Below are 13,163 nucleotides of genomic sequence, written 5' to 3'. Positions count from 1 at the left end.
CCAGCTAATGCTCCCGGTGAATGTACCAGGTACCAATTAACTCTCCTGGTGAACGTGCCAGGTACCAGCTAACTCTCCTGGTGAGCGCGAACTGGAGCTACCGTCGTTTGATGGAGACGACAAATTAATGGGAAGTTTTTAAAAAGAAATAAAAACAAAAACTGTCCTGGTTTGGGTGAGACGGGGGAGAAAAGAAGAGATTTGACAGGTAGAGAGAGCGAGAACGAAAGCGAGAGAAAAAGTTAGAGATAGAAGCAGGGACATTAAAAAAATACAGCGGCAGAGACAAATACAGAATGAGAAAAGACTTTCTGATAGAAAGATAGAAACACAGGTAAAAAAGACAGCAAGGCATACAAACCGATAGTCAGACAGACACACACACATAGAGAGAAACAGAGAGGAGGAGAACCAAATACGAAGAAAGTAATAAACAGAGAGGAAGATGTTTTAAGAAAAGTGGAAAAGGACAGGCTGGGAGAACAGGGCTGACATTATCATGGATTTTAAAACTTAGACCAGCCCATAACTAATGTGATCCTGTCTCTGTGGCGTACGATTTACTTACCAGAGTGACGTGCTTGAGAACGAAAGAAATGATTGTGTCTGGAATTAGTGAAAATTAGTAGGAAAACAAACTGTAAACACGTCAGGCCGCCGAGAACAAAACGTGAACATGATTCGCTGCATTTCAGATTCTCTGTACCCGAGCCACTTCTCCGTGTGTGTTTGTAGTTCTAACAGTGAATGAATGATCCCATATCCTATGGACCCACTCATCCCCCGGACCCTGAACCCCTGAACCCCGAAAACAGGCAGCTCCGCCTGAGATCCCATTTCACTCCCGATTATTAGAACGGATCAGATGCAGTCTGTCTCCAACAGATTTTAATTGGACACAATCCTGCCCTAGTTATCTCGCCTTCGCCAAGTGCAACACTTTGCACGTCACACAGGATATTTATCATCGTGAATAATTTAACATTATGAAATAGTTGTCTAGGAAATGTTGTATCTTATTAATGTATTTTGAAATGCGTGAAATTTAGCAATCGTGCCACGGTCTTTTATGCATCTTATCGTATTTTCATTTCTTGTTTAATTTTTTTAAAACACTTGACTATTTAAACTGTGAACTGCTTGATCCCAGAAGAGACGGATATAGATTCCAAACGCTTTCAGATACAGTTTAACTATAAACGTTTTTTTTCGAGCTGGACATCTTGGGTCAGTGATCAGTCCCATTTACAATACTTTGCGTTTCCAGTTACTCTGTTGTTTTTTTAAAAAAAACGTTGCGATACATTTCCTGGCCAATGTGGAAAAGATAATTACATTGGGAATTACATAAAGTCGGTTTAAGCTCTTAAAAGGGTACCTGACCTCCTAACTGCATGAAATAACTGTTAGAATACCCCGGGATAGGCCGCAATCACTGGGGGATATCGGCCTTTAACATCAACAGATAATTCCTTATTTTCACCTGTGACTCCTGACCTGTGTCAACAGTGACCAACAGATCAACAGTGACAAGCAGAGTTAGTGTTTGACTATTTTTATCCCGATCACGATAACAAATCTGAACTCCCAATGCACGGACACTGTCTATATAATAGTTGCACCTCGCACACTACAACTTTACTCAGACTCCTTATTTTCCGCAAACAAACCTGAAAATTAAAAAAAAACTTTCTCCCTGTCGAAAGCAAAGCCTGACCCGTTCCCCCCCCCCCCCCCCCCCCAAATGATCCATAATTGCTGTAATCTCAACAAGCTGCAGGAGTTGCCGGTAAACAGGCCGTTCTGGACGTCATTCATTCCTGACTATTTTGATTAAACTGAGAAGAGGGTCGGGTTTGCAGTCACCGTGATGTCAGGGAGAATCCCCAATCAGAGCGGCTTTTTCTCAGACACGTGTTAGAGACACATTAAAAAAAGAAGAGAGAAAAAAAAACCCTTGCAAAGTGACAGAAGTTCATTTTAATCCAAAAGTATCACAGGGAGCTAGAAATCTGGACAGCCGATAGCGGCCCTTCGAGGAGCGGATCTGCCCCTTGTCCAAGGTGCTGAAACTTGCCTCATCTTCCAAGCGCCCTCTGAACTAGATCGACACAAAGTTTCAAGCCACAGAGAGCTCCAGATTTGGACCAACTTTCTTTTGGAAATTTTAGTCAAGGGTTTAATCGCTCCGGATCATCATTGGAAGTTCAAGGATTTCACCACCAAGTTCAGTCAAGTTTGTATCTCAGTTCCAAATGACCATTTAAAGTGTGAGATATGGAAGGGTCCAACGGCTCCAGCTTTGGGATTGACTCGATTTTATCTCACAGGCCAGTCAGCCCCGTCTTGCCCAAAGGAGATTCGTTGATGGGCGACTGCAGGTCTCCCCCGGAGATGAAAGCCGGCCTGAGCCCAGTATCGGATGCGGCCAGCGAGCAGAGCTCGCCTTCGTCGCCTGGACCGGAGTGCGGCGATGCGGCGCCGCAGCTGGCAGGGGCCGCTGGCGGAATCGAGTCGCAGCCGCATCCGGCGCAGGTCTGTGCGGCTCCCCAGCCCAGGACTGCTACCTCCTCCTTCCTCATCAGAGACATTCTGGGCGACTGCAAACCTTTGGCGGCCTGTGCCCCGTATTCGAGCAGCGGCCAGGCTCCCCAAGAATCAGCGCACAAACACGGAGAAGAATTCAGAGACAAACTGGACAAAAGGGAGAACTCATCTTCAGACACGGAATACAAAGGTAAGGGAGGGGGGGCGGGGAGCTCAGTCAAACTGTGAAAATGATAAATAAGAGAAGTTCACGGGGGAAGGAGATGACTGCAGCAATGAAATAATATCAAAATTATACACTGGGAATCTAAAAATCCCCATTTCGGGAGAACTGGTCTTAAAAGACCGTCTCACAGGGAACTTCTCAATGTAACCATCAGTTCTTCCTTTAAATTCTAAAACTACTGCGTGTTGGAAGGTTGCAGCAGATTGTATTTGGATATTATGTATTTGTGAGTGTGTTTTTCCGCTCTCTCGTCGGGCAGCGCCGTTCCGTCCTTAATACACGAAGTTAATAAAAACCAGGGTAGTAGCACTTGAATTATTTCCGTCGCTTTTGGAACAAAGGTAATACTCAAACAGCGTCTGCTAAACTGCAGCAGTATCGAGGATGGTATCTTTGAGCTGAGAGCCCCTGTGTCCTTTCCACCACTGACATCTCACTTTCAGGTCAAACTTACCAATTCAGAGTCAATCCATCTATGATCATTACACACACAGACTGACCCGAGAATGGGGACTGTCTGTATAGAATTTACAGCAATAAAGTTTAAACTTGACAAAAGATCGCAGTCGTTAGAAATATATTTTTAACATAAAAATACAACGATGCAGGAAAATGGTTGACTCTGTTCTAATAACGAGCTGTATCGTGTCCTTAAGTGGTCCAGTAGTGCAGGACTGTACTTATGGCAATGCAGTGCACTTTGAGGGAATGAAGGCGGAATCTCCCAGATAATTTTTCTCAAAGTTTAATTTATTTACAGATCGTCGTCACAAAATATAAATTGTTATTTTTACGAAACAGCATTTGAATATAATTTAGACCCTTAGGCCCTGATTTTTATAATCAAAGCAATGCGCCGTTTGTCTGGATTGTGTAAACTGTGTTACCAAGTGACAGATTTTAATAGAAAGATGTCAGGGGCTAAATCTCAGGCGGTGTGAAATCTCATCTTGTTGCAGATTTCAAACCAGGCCTTCAAAAAGCTGAGACAGCGGCGCTTGGCCATCAGATTTGTGCTGAATTATTATAATAATTAATAATGCCAATTTTGCCAGTTACTTTGAACTAAATCAAACGTCAATTAGAGCAACTTTTGTCAAAGAATCTGGAAATTAGATTTCACCGAGGGCGATATTATTCTGTGATTCGGGATAGCGAAGTAAAAGTTACAGACTGAAGAATAACCGAGCGACCAAAAGTTTTATAGAAACACTCACATTGAACATAAGGATTTTTTAAAATGTAAAAACAGCCCTAACTGTTTCGCTGGTTAAAATCGCGGATGTTAACTTTAGGGTGAAAACCAATTTCTCCTACATTGGAAACTGTTCGGTTGAAGATGAGAAGCTTTGGTCGCCGATTATAACTGGAAATGAGAATCAGTAAATGGGAATATTGTCAGAAAGAATACTGTAAACAAACTGGGATCAGGGAGGTGTGTAACATTTCATGGTGTGAGGGCTAATCGGAAGTATTGCACCGGGCAGCCTCGGCTCAATCTCAAAACAAATTCACTGTTCGCAAAATAACTCAGAATTTACTACAAATCCGTCACCCATAAGTAAAAATGTGTGGGAGGGAGGGGAGGGGATTACGACGGGGGAGTTATGAAAGTTTAGCTCGCAAACTTTTTAAAAAAGGACAAATATTCAGAGTCGCATCTGCTCGCACAGCGCCCGAGACTTTAAACAGCATCAGCAGCATTCAATCAGCTAAAAAGGACATGAATAAATAAACGTCATTTTGAAACGATAACCTGTCAAAGTTAGTGCAACTTAACATAAATCAAGGGAAACAAAATAGGCCAATAAGTTATACTTGGCCGGGGCTCAATTAAAACGACAGAAACGGAGCTCTGGCGCCATAAATTTCTAGGAAAAAAATCCTGTTAAACTTTCTAATGTTTACCTCAATAACGGAGTCAAATTCAAAGGAAACTCTGAGTCCATTTCTGTAGCTGCAGAGCCTGATTTTCAAATACGAACCGACTTTATAACAGTTAATATCGTCCCTTAAGGTCAGGCTGCTGCAATCTAAACTTTACTTAAGTTTGATGTTTTTATTTTTAAAAATGTGCGAATTCGAAAATTAAACACTTTGAAAAGGGAATATTTCTAACATTTATTTAGACGAAACCTTTACATCAATTAGGCTTCAAAAGTAATTCCTTTTTGTTTCCTCATTCTGTATTTTGGAGTTAGATTTTTAACAGACTTTGCAGTTTTGAAAAACCTAACTATTTCGGAGCCTCTGAAAGGGATTTTTTTTGGGGGAGGGGGGTTCTGAAATTAAGTTAACCGACAGGCTCGGGGAACAGGCTCCTGTGGTGTTTTGCTTCATATTGAAAGGAAGTGTTTGCTGTCGAACCGTTTTCAGTACTCGATTCCAGATGATCCACCGTGCAGTTAGTTACACAATTTCTCTCCATTTTCACTGGAGCCAGAGGGATTGATATAACCCCCACATATTCATATACCGTATCTGGACCAGTGCATATAAACTGATAAATTACATTAACTCCCCGTTGTGTTTCTAAAATTTTAATTTAATAAAATGAAGCTAGAACGTTCTGTAGTGAATTTCAGTAAATTACACAGACCAGCAAATATTAAATATTGGTATCTGAACGTATTTGCACGGTCACAGACAACAACAGAATGTCATTATTTACAAGTAAATACATAACTAGCTATGCAGCGCACTCCTTTATCGCCATATTCATGGTCGCTAAAGCAAAATGTTGCAATTAATGCAGTAAATGGAATTATATATATCTCTAAATTCAGAGTCATAACGAGCGATTCATTTGGTGAAATCTAGAATGTGTCACTTGAAGTTTGAGGGAGGGGCTGCTCTCTTTAGGGGGCCGAGATGATTTCGAACTTGTACAATTGTGAGGCTGAGCCGCTTCCAAGCACATTGAACCGATTGAGAATAGATTGAATGCTTGTTACAGCCACAGTGGTGAAGAAAAAGGCCCTTTCTCGGTGCTTTCGCTTCTGGTGGCCCGTACACACCGTGAAATATCAATAAAAGCGGCAGAGTTTGAGATAGAAGTGGGGCCGCTTTTTAGACGCTGAAAGATAATTATTTTGTTTGTCCTGAGTGTGTAGAATGTTAGCCATGTTTATATTGTGTCGGTGTGAATAGTTAGTGCAGGTAATGAATGCAATCTTTAGTATTCGTGCCTGTGTTGCAGGATCAAGTTTAAATTGAGAGATGTTACTCCGCGGGAGATGAAGGGGCAGACACAATAATAGCCACAAAAATTACCAGTCACTGTTGTTTGGGAAGTAGAGTTGGATTTTAAGTAGAATATTTTGCAGAACAGCGCTGAGTTTGTGCACGGAACCTCGCACTGAAGTAGTCACTAACCCTCCCTGTAAAGGTTTCGCTTTAATTTGCGGAATAATCTTATGATCAGTTATATTTTGAAGGATTCTGGCACTAATCGGCTTTGTTCCCTTCTGAAGGGGGCGGGTTTAATTTGTAAAACATGAGTTAAATCGTGCCGTCTTGTGCAGGATATTCCAGTTTCCTGCACCTAATTGGTGCAGTCGGCTTCAAGGAATCGGTATAATTTGCAAAATAATCCTGTGATCAGATTTTTGAAAAGGATAGTTCGATGATTGGGTCTCTAATCGGCCGAGTTGCTGCTTCAGTCGGCTCTGGGCAAGTTCCCTGGTGACTCAATTAAACGGATTATTTTCTTCCTGGCTAGTGGAATTAGATCCGAGTATCCTGTCTCCGTTCTACCCTCTCGTCCCTTCTCTGTTAGCATCAAACCCACTCGTTAAACGCAAAGAACTACTGTATTCTGCCCTTATTTCATACCTGCAAACACACCATGAGTCCAGCTTATAACTAGAACTAAATATCACTACAGCGTCCGAGCACTGCTTATAGGCAGCACTCGTTGTCTGTGCGGCCGCTTGCGACCTTTTAACGCAAAACAACTATTTAATTAATAAGTCATTTCATAATAACAGGCAGAAAATTATTTCCATAAAGTTAGAGACCATCAGAGACTGAGACACATACATCCACACATATAGACAGAGCGACACACAGAGGAACAGATACCGTTTGTATCTCTAGTAATTAAAATGTAGATTGAGAATTTTAAAAAACATTGCGCTGGGGCGGTGGGGGGGGGAGATAAATAAAAGCTGCTCCTCTTGTAAAAGTGTTTAAAATGTTAACCAGACTCCCTGCTATAATTCCAGAACGAAACCCAACACTTTGCATGGAATGCAAAATAGTCAGGAATATCCGAGCAGCCTTTAAGGAAACAGACTGACATTCTTGGGGCTTTTAAGCAATGTTTTATTATTATTGATAATTACCACGGTTTAACAACATGAACGCGGGCTGAATGCATTGTGTATCTACGAAAACGTGCACCTGAGCAAACTCCCAGAGGACAACATAGTTTATTCAAGTTTTCAGATCACAAAGTGGGAGCTTGCTAAAAATGTGAAGTGTGTGTTGCACTCTCTGAATTGGGATACAATGCGTGGCATTCTGCAACTGGATAAGACATTTGGACTGGATCGGGATTGCAAGTGTGCTTACATTGTAACTGTACTTGTGTTTTTCTCTCCTATTCATGGGCAGTCAAAGAAGAGGCGGAGAGAGAGATCTCGAGTAGCCGGGAGAGCCCGCCTGTCCGGTTGAAGAAACCCCGCAAAGCCCGCACGGCGTTCACTGACCACCAACTTGCTCAGCTGGAGAGGAGCTTCGAGAGACAGAAGTACCTGAGTGTGCAGGACAGGATGGAACTGGCGGCTTCCCTGAACCTGTCAGACACCCAGGTCAAAACCTGGTACCAGAACAGGAGGTGAGACAAACAGAACTACAACTAATTAATACAACAAAGAAACAAGAATCAAATCAAACACAACAGGGGATGAATTATAAATAACACAAAACTCAAACTACAGGACATTACGAGGAGGCACCTAACTCAGATATTTGAATTGTCACATTTCCACACCTGGCACAGGGATCAAGGTGTGAAAATCAATCCATATCAGTCGAAAGTGAAATGTCTAAACAATCATATCGCCCACACCATTTCCACAGTTCTAGGATCAAATGTCTCAAAATGGGAGCTGAATCCTCGCAAACCTATAACTGAGTTGCAAAGAATGTTAGAATTGGGTCAGGATTATTGTTCGCTCTGTTAACGCAGTTCGTTTGTAAACTTGTACAAGAGATGAATCGCAGCTGCTGCAATAAGCGACCGTTATAAATGCAACTAGCGCCTCATCAAATAGGGTTAACGCTGGCAGTTTAGTTTGTCTCCATACTTTTGTGTTCTGTTAACACTGGGGGGGGGGGGGGTCAGAGGTTTGAGGGCTCTGTAATATCACCAATTATATCAGATGGGGCGAGGAGAGCGCGGGCTTCTTGGGATCCTGGTCGTGGTTCAGGAATTTGTTTATTTGGCATGGAAAGTAAATATTGTAGAAGTAAAACAGGCGCTAAAATCTAATTTAGCGCAGGGGACAACACGTACAATTCACTTTTTAAGCCTAAGAAGCAGGGGCCTGGGATTTCAAAATGTACTAAAAAAAATCCATAATCGAAACATTGGATGAGAACGCGCTCAATTAACAAGTGGGGAATTGGATAAATACTTGAAGGGGAAAAAATTGTAGGGCTACGGAGAGTGGGACTAATTGGATAGCTTTTTCAAAGAGCCGGCATCGGCACGATGGGCCGAATGGTCTCCTTCTGAGCTGTGTCATTCTCTGATTCTAAATGGTCAAAGCTGAGATTAGAAAAGTCTGACATCTCATCAGCAGCTAAAAGGAACGTATAGACCGGGCAGTATGAATTCTCTCTCTATATGCGTAACCGGGGAGCTTTTTTTATATCAGTATCAAACGAACGTTAAGCTACTTTTTAAAATTGTATCAAACGCAATGATAAGGTCAAAGTTATTTAAAATCTCAAAGTGGAGGCGAGGTACCGAGTATAACAATTGAAACAGCGAGAAACTTGACAGAAGGCGCCGCACACAGCAAACTCTCTTGATTGCATATCTCAAACTCTCAATGCATGTGTGTGCTATTCTGTTAACGCCCCAGGGGTTGAGATATAATAAAACGTACACAAGGGAGAAACATACCAAAATAAATATAAATTAGTAATCTGGATAAAATTACTATATTGCACTGAAACCTAAACAACAAACATCCTCCCAAGCCAAAAGTATCTCGAAAGCTAGTACCGAAAGGAGGCCGAAACACCGGGCCACTTCAATATCAATCACCCAAAATAAACCAATCCTATTGAGAGGCGGAAGAGTTCAGTGACATTAACAACTGGTTGAATGACCATTGGGTCCAGAAAGTGTTGTGTTTCCACAATCAACCTAATATTTCTAGATGTAGGTGATATTTCGTTGGATTTTATTTGGGGACCAACATTTATTGTGTATGCTTCCTACCACACACTCAATCAATTCCTGCATCACGTAATTCTACTATTTCCATCAAATAACACAAGTTATATTTGTGATGTGGAGATGCCGGTGATGGACTGGGGTTGACAATTGTAAACAATTTAAAGTTATATTTGAACCGAAAATGACAATGACTCATCTTCCTTGTGGGTAAATGAATAATCAGAGTGGGAAGTGCGATCTTACTGTAGGTACAGCACGTTGCAATATCCAAGTTCTTGTCCTGTTAACATCTACGCAGTTCATAAAATAATTAGAAATAGCGGCTTTTTAAATCACACGAGTTTGCTTTTGGATTAAGCAGCCACCTGTCATGGAGGCCCCCCTCCCCTCACTCCACTATTTAAGGTTAGTAACACAAGGTGTACACACCTAGACTTGAAACCCATATTTAAGCATCAGTTATCAGATCGAAATTGTTGTCGAGGTTGGGTGCAAAGAACATATTACCTGGATTCACTAACCAACTCCTTTTAAGAAATAAGTTTGGTTCAGTCCCAATGGAAAAGGTACAATATAGACTCAGGCAGGGGAAGTGTACTCTACACTACAAGCTGCAATTACCCTTAAATATCACTCAAACTACTCTCCAAACTGGGCCCAGAAGAGATGATGAAAACTGTCTGCTCATAAGGTAGAGCAACAGCACCACAAAGAGAAGCAATCATCTCCAGGCACCCTGGGGCGAACAGTTACATAAAGCTGTCAAACTAATAGGATTGAAAAATCTGCTAGGGGAAGGGATAAGGACCACACTTGAAACAGAGTTTAGGTTGTAGTTTCTGCGTTATTTATGAAAGTACAGGACTAGTAACGCCACTGTGTGCGTGTATTTATATATACACGGGACATAATACGTACAGACAAATACATTAAGGCTAGTATGTGTTATATTAGTGGCAAGAATTTTACGGTTTCATTAATGTGCTTTGGCGTTTCCGCCACATTTTTGTTGTTCTCGGTGGCCAGTGTAAAGGCAATCACTGCAAGAGACCAATTGTATTCATGTTAAACCCGCTGTATATAGGGGTAAATCCTGTCAAAGTCTTCGTGTGATCATATAGTCCTCCCCCTCTCAGTGCAAGAGGAGCACGGCTTATGGAGCTCTGAATGTGAATCTGACCGAAATCTGAATGTCTGCACTCGCCACATAAAATTACTGTTCGATGGTGCCAGCAATCATTGCACAGATCAACTGTTACATGACTTGCTATAAGCCTCATTTATCTCCCTTTCGTGTGGATGTACAGCTGTTTACTGATTGACATCAGATAGTGTCTGAGAAACTGCAGCAGCAATTCTACCCAGGACTTTAGAATGTTACAGAACAAAATCCGCAACTGAAAAATGTACTGATTTACGGTTCTGCAAAAATCGTTTACCCCAACTCCCGAAATGTGTTATAGTTGTGGAGTCATCTTTTGGTATTGGTCCGTCGCAAGTCACCTCCCTCAATTCTCCTCCGATCCGGGCGCGGTACTGATGGAATTGTCCCCTGTTCCCTATTTCATTCGTTCTCTAAGGATTCGTTCGGTAATTCCACCAATTTAGACCCCGCTCGGTACAGAATCGCGGCCACCAGTAATAATCTACCACTGACATTGGCAGGGTGATATAGAGGGATAGTGAGAGGGAGGCTCGACCCTTACCTTCTCGTGGACCCGGCAGAGATGAAAACAGGCTAAGTGTAACTTCTGCCCCTACTTCCCATCGCTTCACATTCACTTGCAAAGACCTGCCGGAGGCCCGTGTCTGGGTTTGCGATCTATAGCCTGACACATTCAATCTCAGCCATTAAGACATCCTTGAACTGTAGACGGCGAGGAGTGGAACATAATTAAAAGATAATCGATCGATTGATTGGTGACAGATTTGGGATCCTCCGAGAGACAGCCCGCCTTTAAAAATTAGAGTGATTGACAAGTTCCCATTAGTGGGGATTCTGACAGCTCATAAATTCATTAATGGGAGTCACAACCGCTATTTTATCAACAAAATACACTCCCGCCTTCCTTAAACTGGCCGTCAAAGTGTTTGAGAATTTGTGCTTTCCCCCCCATAAAGCAGCATGGTTTTTTAAACCAGTTTCTTGACGAGGAAATTACATTCTGGTTATCACGATGCTAATTGTGAACAAAATGAGAGAAAGTGATGCAGGTGGAGCGGATCATTGAAATAAGTGGCTGTGAGATGGTTTAATGGGAAGGACAGTAACAACTGACCCGGGGGGCAGCTTAATGCAGCGGATTGTAGGGTCTGGGATCAGACTGTTCGCCCAGGAATGGCAGAAAGTTCAGAATGGGGGACATTCGCACTACTTGTTGAAAATATTCGGGGACTGCAGCTGTGTGCGCTTTGAATTGGTCCCAGATAAAAGTACCAATTTAATAAACATTCTATATACGGAGTAAATCAAATAGTCCAGTCCCAGGGATAAATGGGCCATTGCCCGGAGCAATAGACTCTCCCATTCATTCGTTTTATTTCGTTTTCTCCCCCCTCGAACATTCTCGTCCTGCAGTAAATAAAACTTTAGAAATACCAAGGGCGAATATAAAATAACCGAACGGGAAATTAAGAAAAATGAAAGGAATTTTAAAATGATTTAAAAATTGGAGGAAGGGCTGACTTTAAGGACGAGAGTTCATATCGTCCATTCCTTTATGCAAGCTTTGGGAAATGGCCAATGTGCTATTTGGAAATGATCTTTGGTTGCTTGTTTCCCCTCCCCCCAGTTCCCGCAATGAGATCAGACTGATTCTCATTCCGAAATTAAAAGTTTCCAGGGATCAGCTGAGAATTCGGATAAAATTGTCCGAGTTTATGGTAAAAAGAAATAATTTACTGCCCGTCTCCAAACGACAGCGGTGCCGACCTGACGAAGCTGTGTGAAATCCTGGACTCAAAGCCCAGTTATTATTTATTCCAGTTACTTAGAATCACAAGTATTTATATATATATATATATCTCATAAATACATTTCAATTATGTTGGCCAGAATGAAGATGCCCAGAACACTAACGGCTGCAGAACACAAACACACAGTGATCCCACGGACTGCGCTGAGACGCTGGTTAATTAGTTGGCTCCTGAATCCCTTTCAATGAAAGGACTGGCCCTTCACTGCTCGGAAGAGAGTCCAGTTATTTAACAGCCAGTTAATACAATCTGATTTGCTTAATTCAGCTGAGACTGATCAAAGCACACATTTAATCTGGAAAACGAAGAAATAAGAGAATAAACTCGTTTTATGTTGTGGGCAATACTCTGGGGTGGGGAATACATTGGAATTTTAAGTGTTAAGATTAGACGAACTTTAATCCAGATTTAACTACAGCCGAAGAATTCATTCTTTACCCTTCCCCAACAGAACGAAATGGAAAAGACAGACGGCGGTGGGACTGGAACTTTTGGCAGAGGCTGGCAACTACTCGGCCCTACAACGCATGTTCCCATCACCTTATTTCTATCACCCCAACGTCGTTTCCAACCTGGACCCGACTGCCATGTACATGTACCGGGGTCCTACCGCTCCTCATCCCGTCATCCAGCGACCCATCGTCCCCCGGGTGCTCATCCACGGACTAGCAGCGGGGGGCGAGCAGCCGCCGCCTCTCCCCGGCCTCGCAGGTGTCCTTCCTCGGCCACCTCAGCCACGGTGAGCCGCGTCCTCTCTCTTCCCCCGGCTTGGACTTTAGTGGGGAAAACCCACGAAACAGCAACAAAAAAAAAATCAAAATACAAAAAAAATGCTCCAGTATTTAAAAAAAACGTGAAACCATTTTTAAAAAAGATTGTATTCTACTGTATTTATGGTTTTATTTTCAAACTTTTTTGTGTAAAAAGTGAGAGGTTTTTAACTGTGATACAAACATAGTCTTAATTTAAAATAGTTTCAATTCATTCTTGGCATCTATA

The 13,163-nt window shown here is 42.2% G+C and overlaps 1 protein-coding gene across 1 annotated transcript; it reads left to right on the top strand.

Moving 5' to 3' along the window:
• The first annotated feature begins 2,277 nt into the window (after nt 1–2,277).
• Nucleotides 2,278–12,907, top strand: barhl1a (BarH-like homeobox 1a). Its single transcript, XM_067969495.1, has 3 exons — nt 2,278–2,737; nt 7,391–7,613; nt 12,616–12,907. Exons 1-3 carry the CDS (start codon nt 2,278–2,280, stop codon nt 12,905–12,907), a joined length of 975 nt encoding a protein of 324 aa, XP_067825596.1.
• The last annotated feature ends 256 nt before the right edge of the window (nt 12,908–13,163 follow it).

The sequence above is a fragment of the Heptranchias perlo genome, chromosome 31, assembly GCF_035084215.1.
Source record: "Heptranchias perlo isolate sHepPer1 chromosome 31, sHepPer1.hap1, whole genome shotgun sequence".
Lineage (NCBI taxonomy): Eukaryota > Metazoa > Chordata > Chondrichthyes > Hexanchiformes > Hexanchidae > Heptranchias > Heptranchias perlo.
The sequence above is the reverse complement of the archived record's forward strand: the minus strand, read 5'-3'. Positions and strand labels throughout refer to the sequence as shown.

What these genes read in the sequence shown, in the direction of transcription:
- barhl1a (XM_067969495.1), top strand. Translation starts at nt 2,278, where the DNA reads ATGGAAGGGTCCAACGGCTCCAGCTTTGGGATTGACTCGATTTTATCT. An exon ending in TTCAGACACGGAATACAAAG is followed by an intron (nt 2,738 to 7,390) that starts GTAAGGGAGGGG and finishes ATTCATGGGCAG; the next exon opens with TCAAAGAAGAGGCGGAGAGA. An exon ending in ACCTGGTACCAGAACAGGAG is followed by an intron (nt 7,614 to 12,615) that starts GTGAGACAAACA and finishes CTTCCCCAACAG; the next exon opens with AACGAAATGGAAAAGACAGA.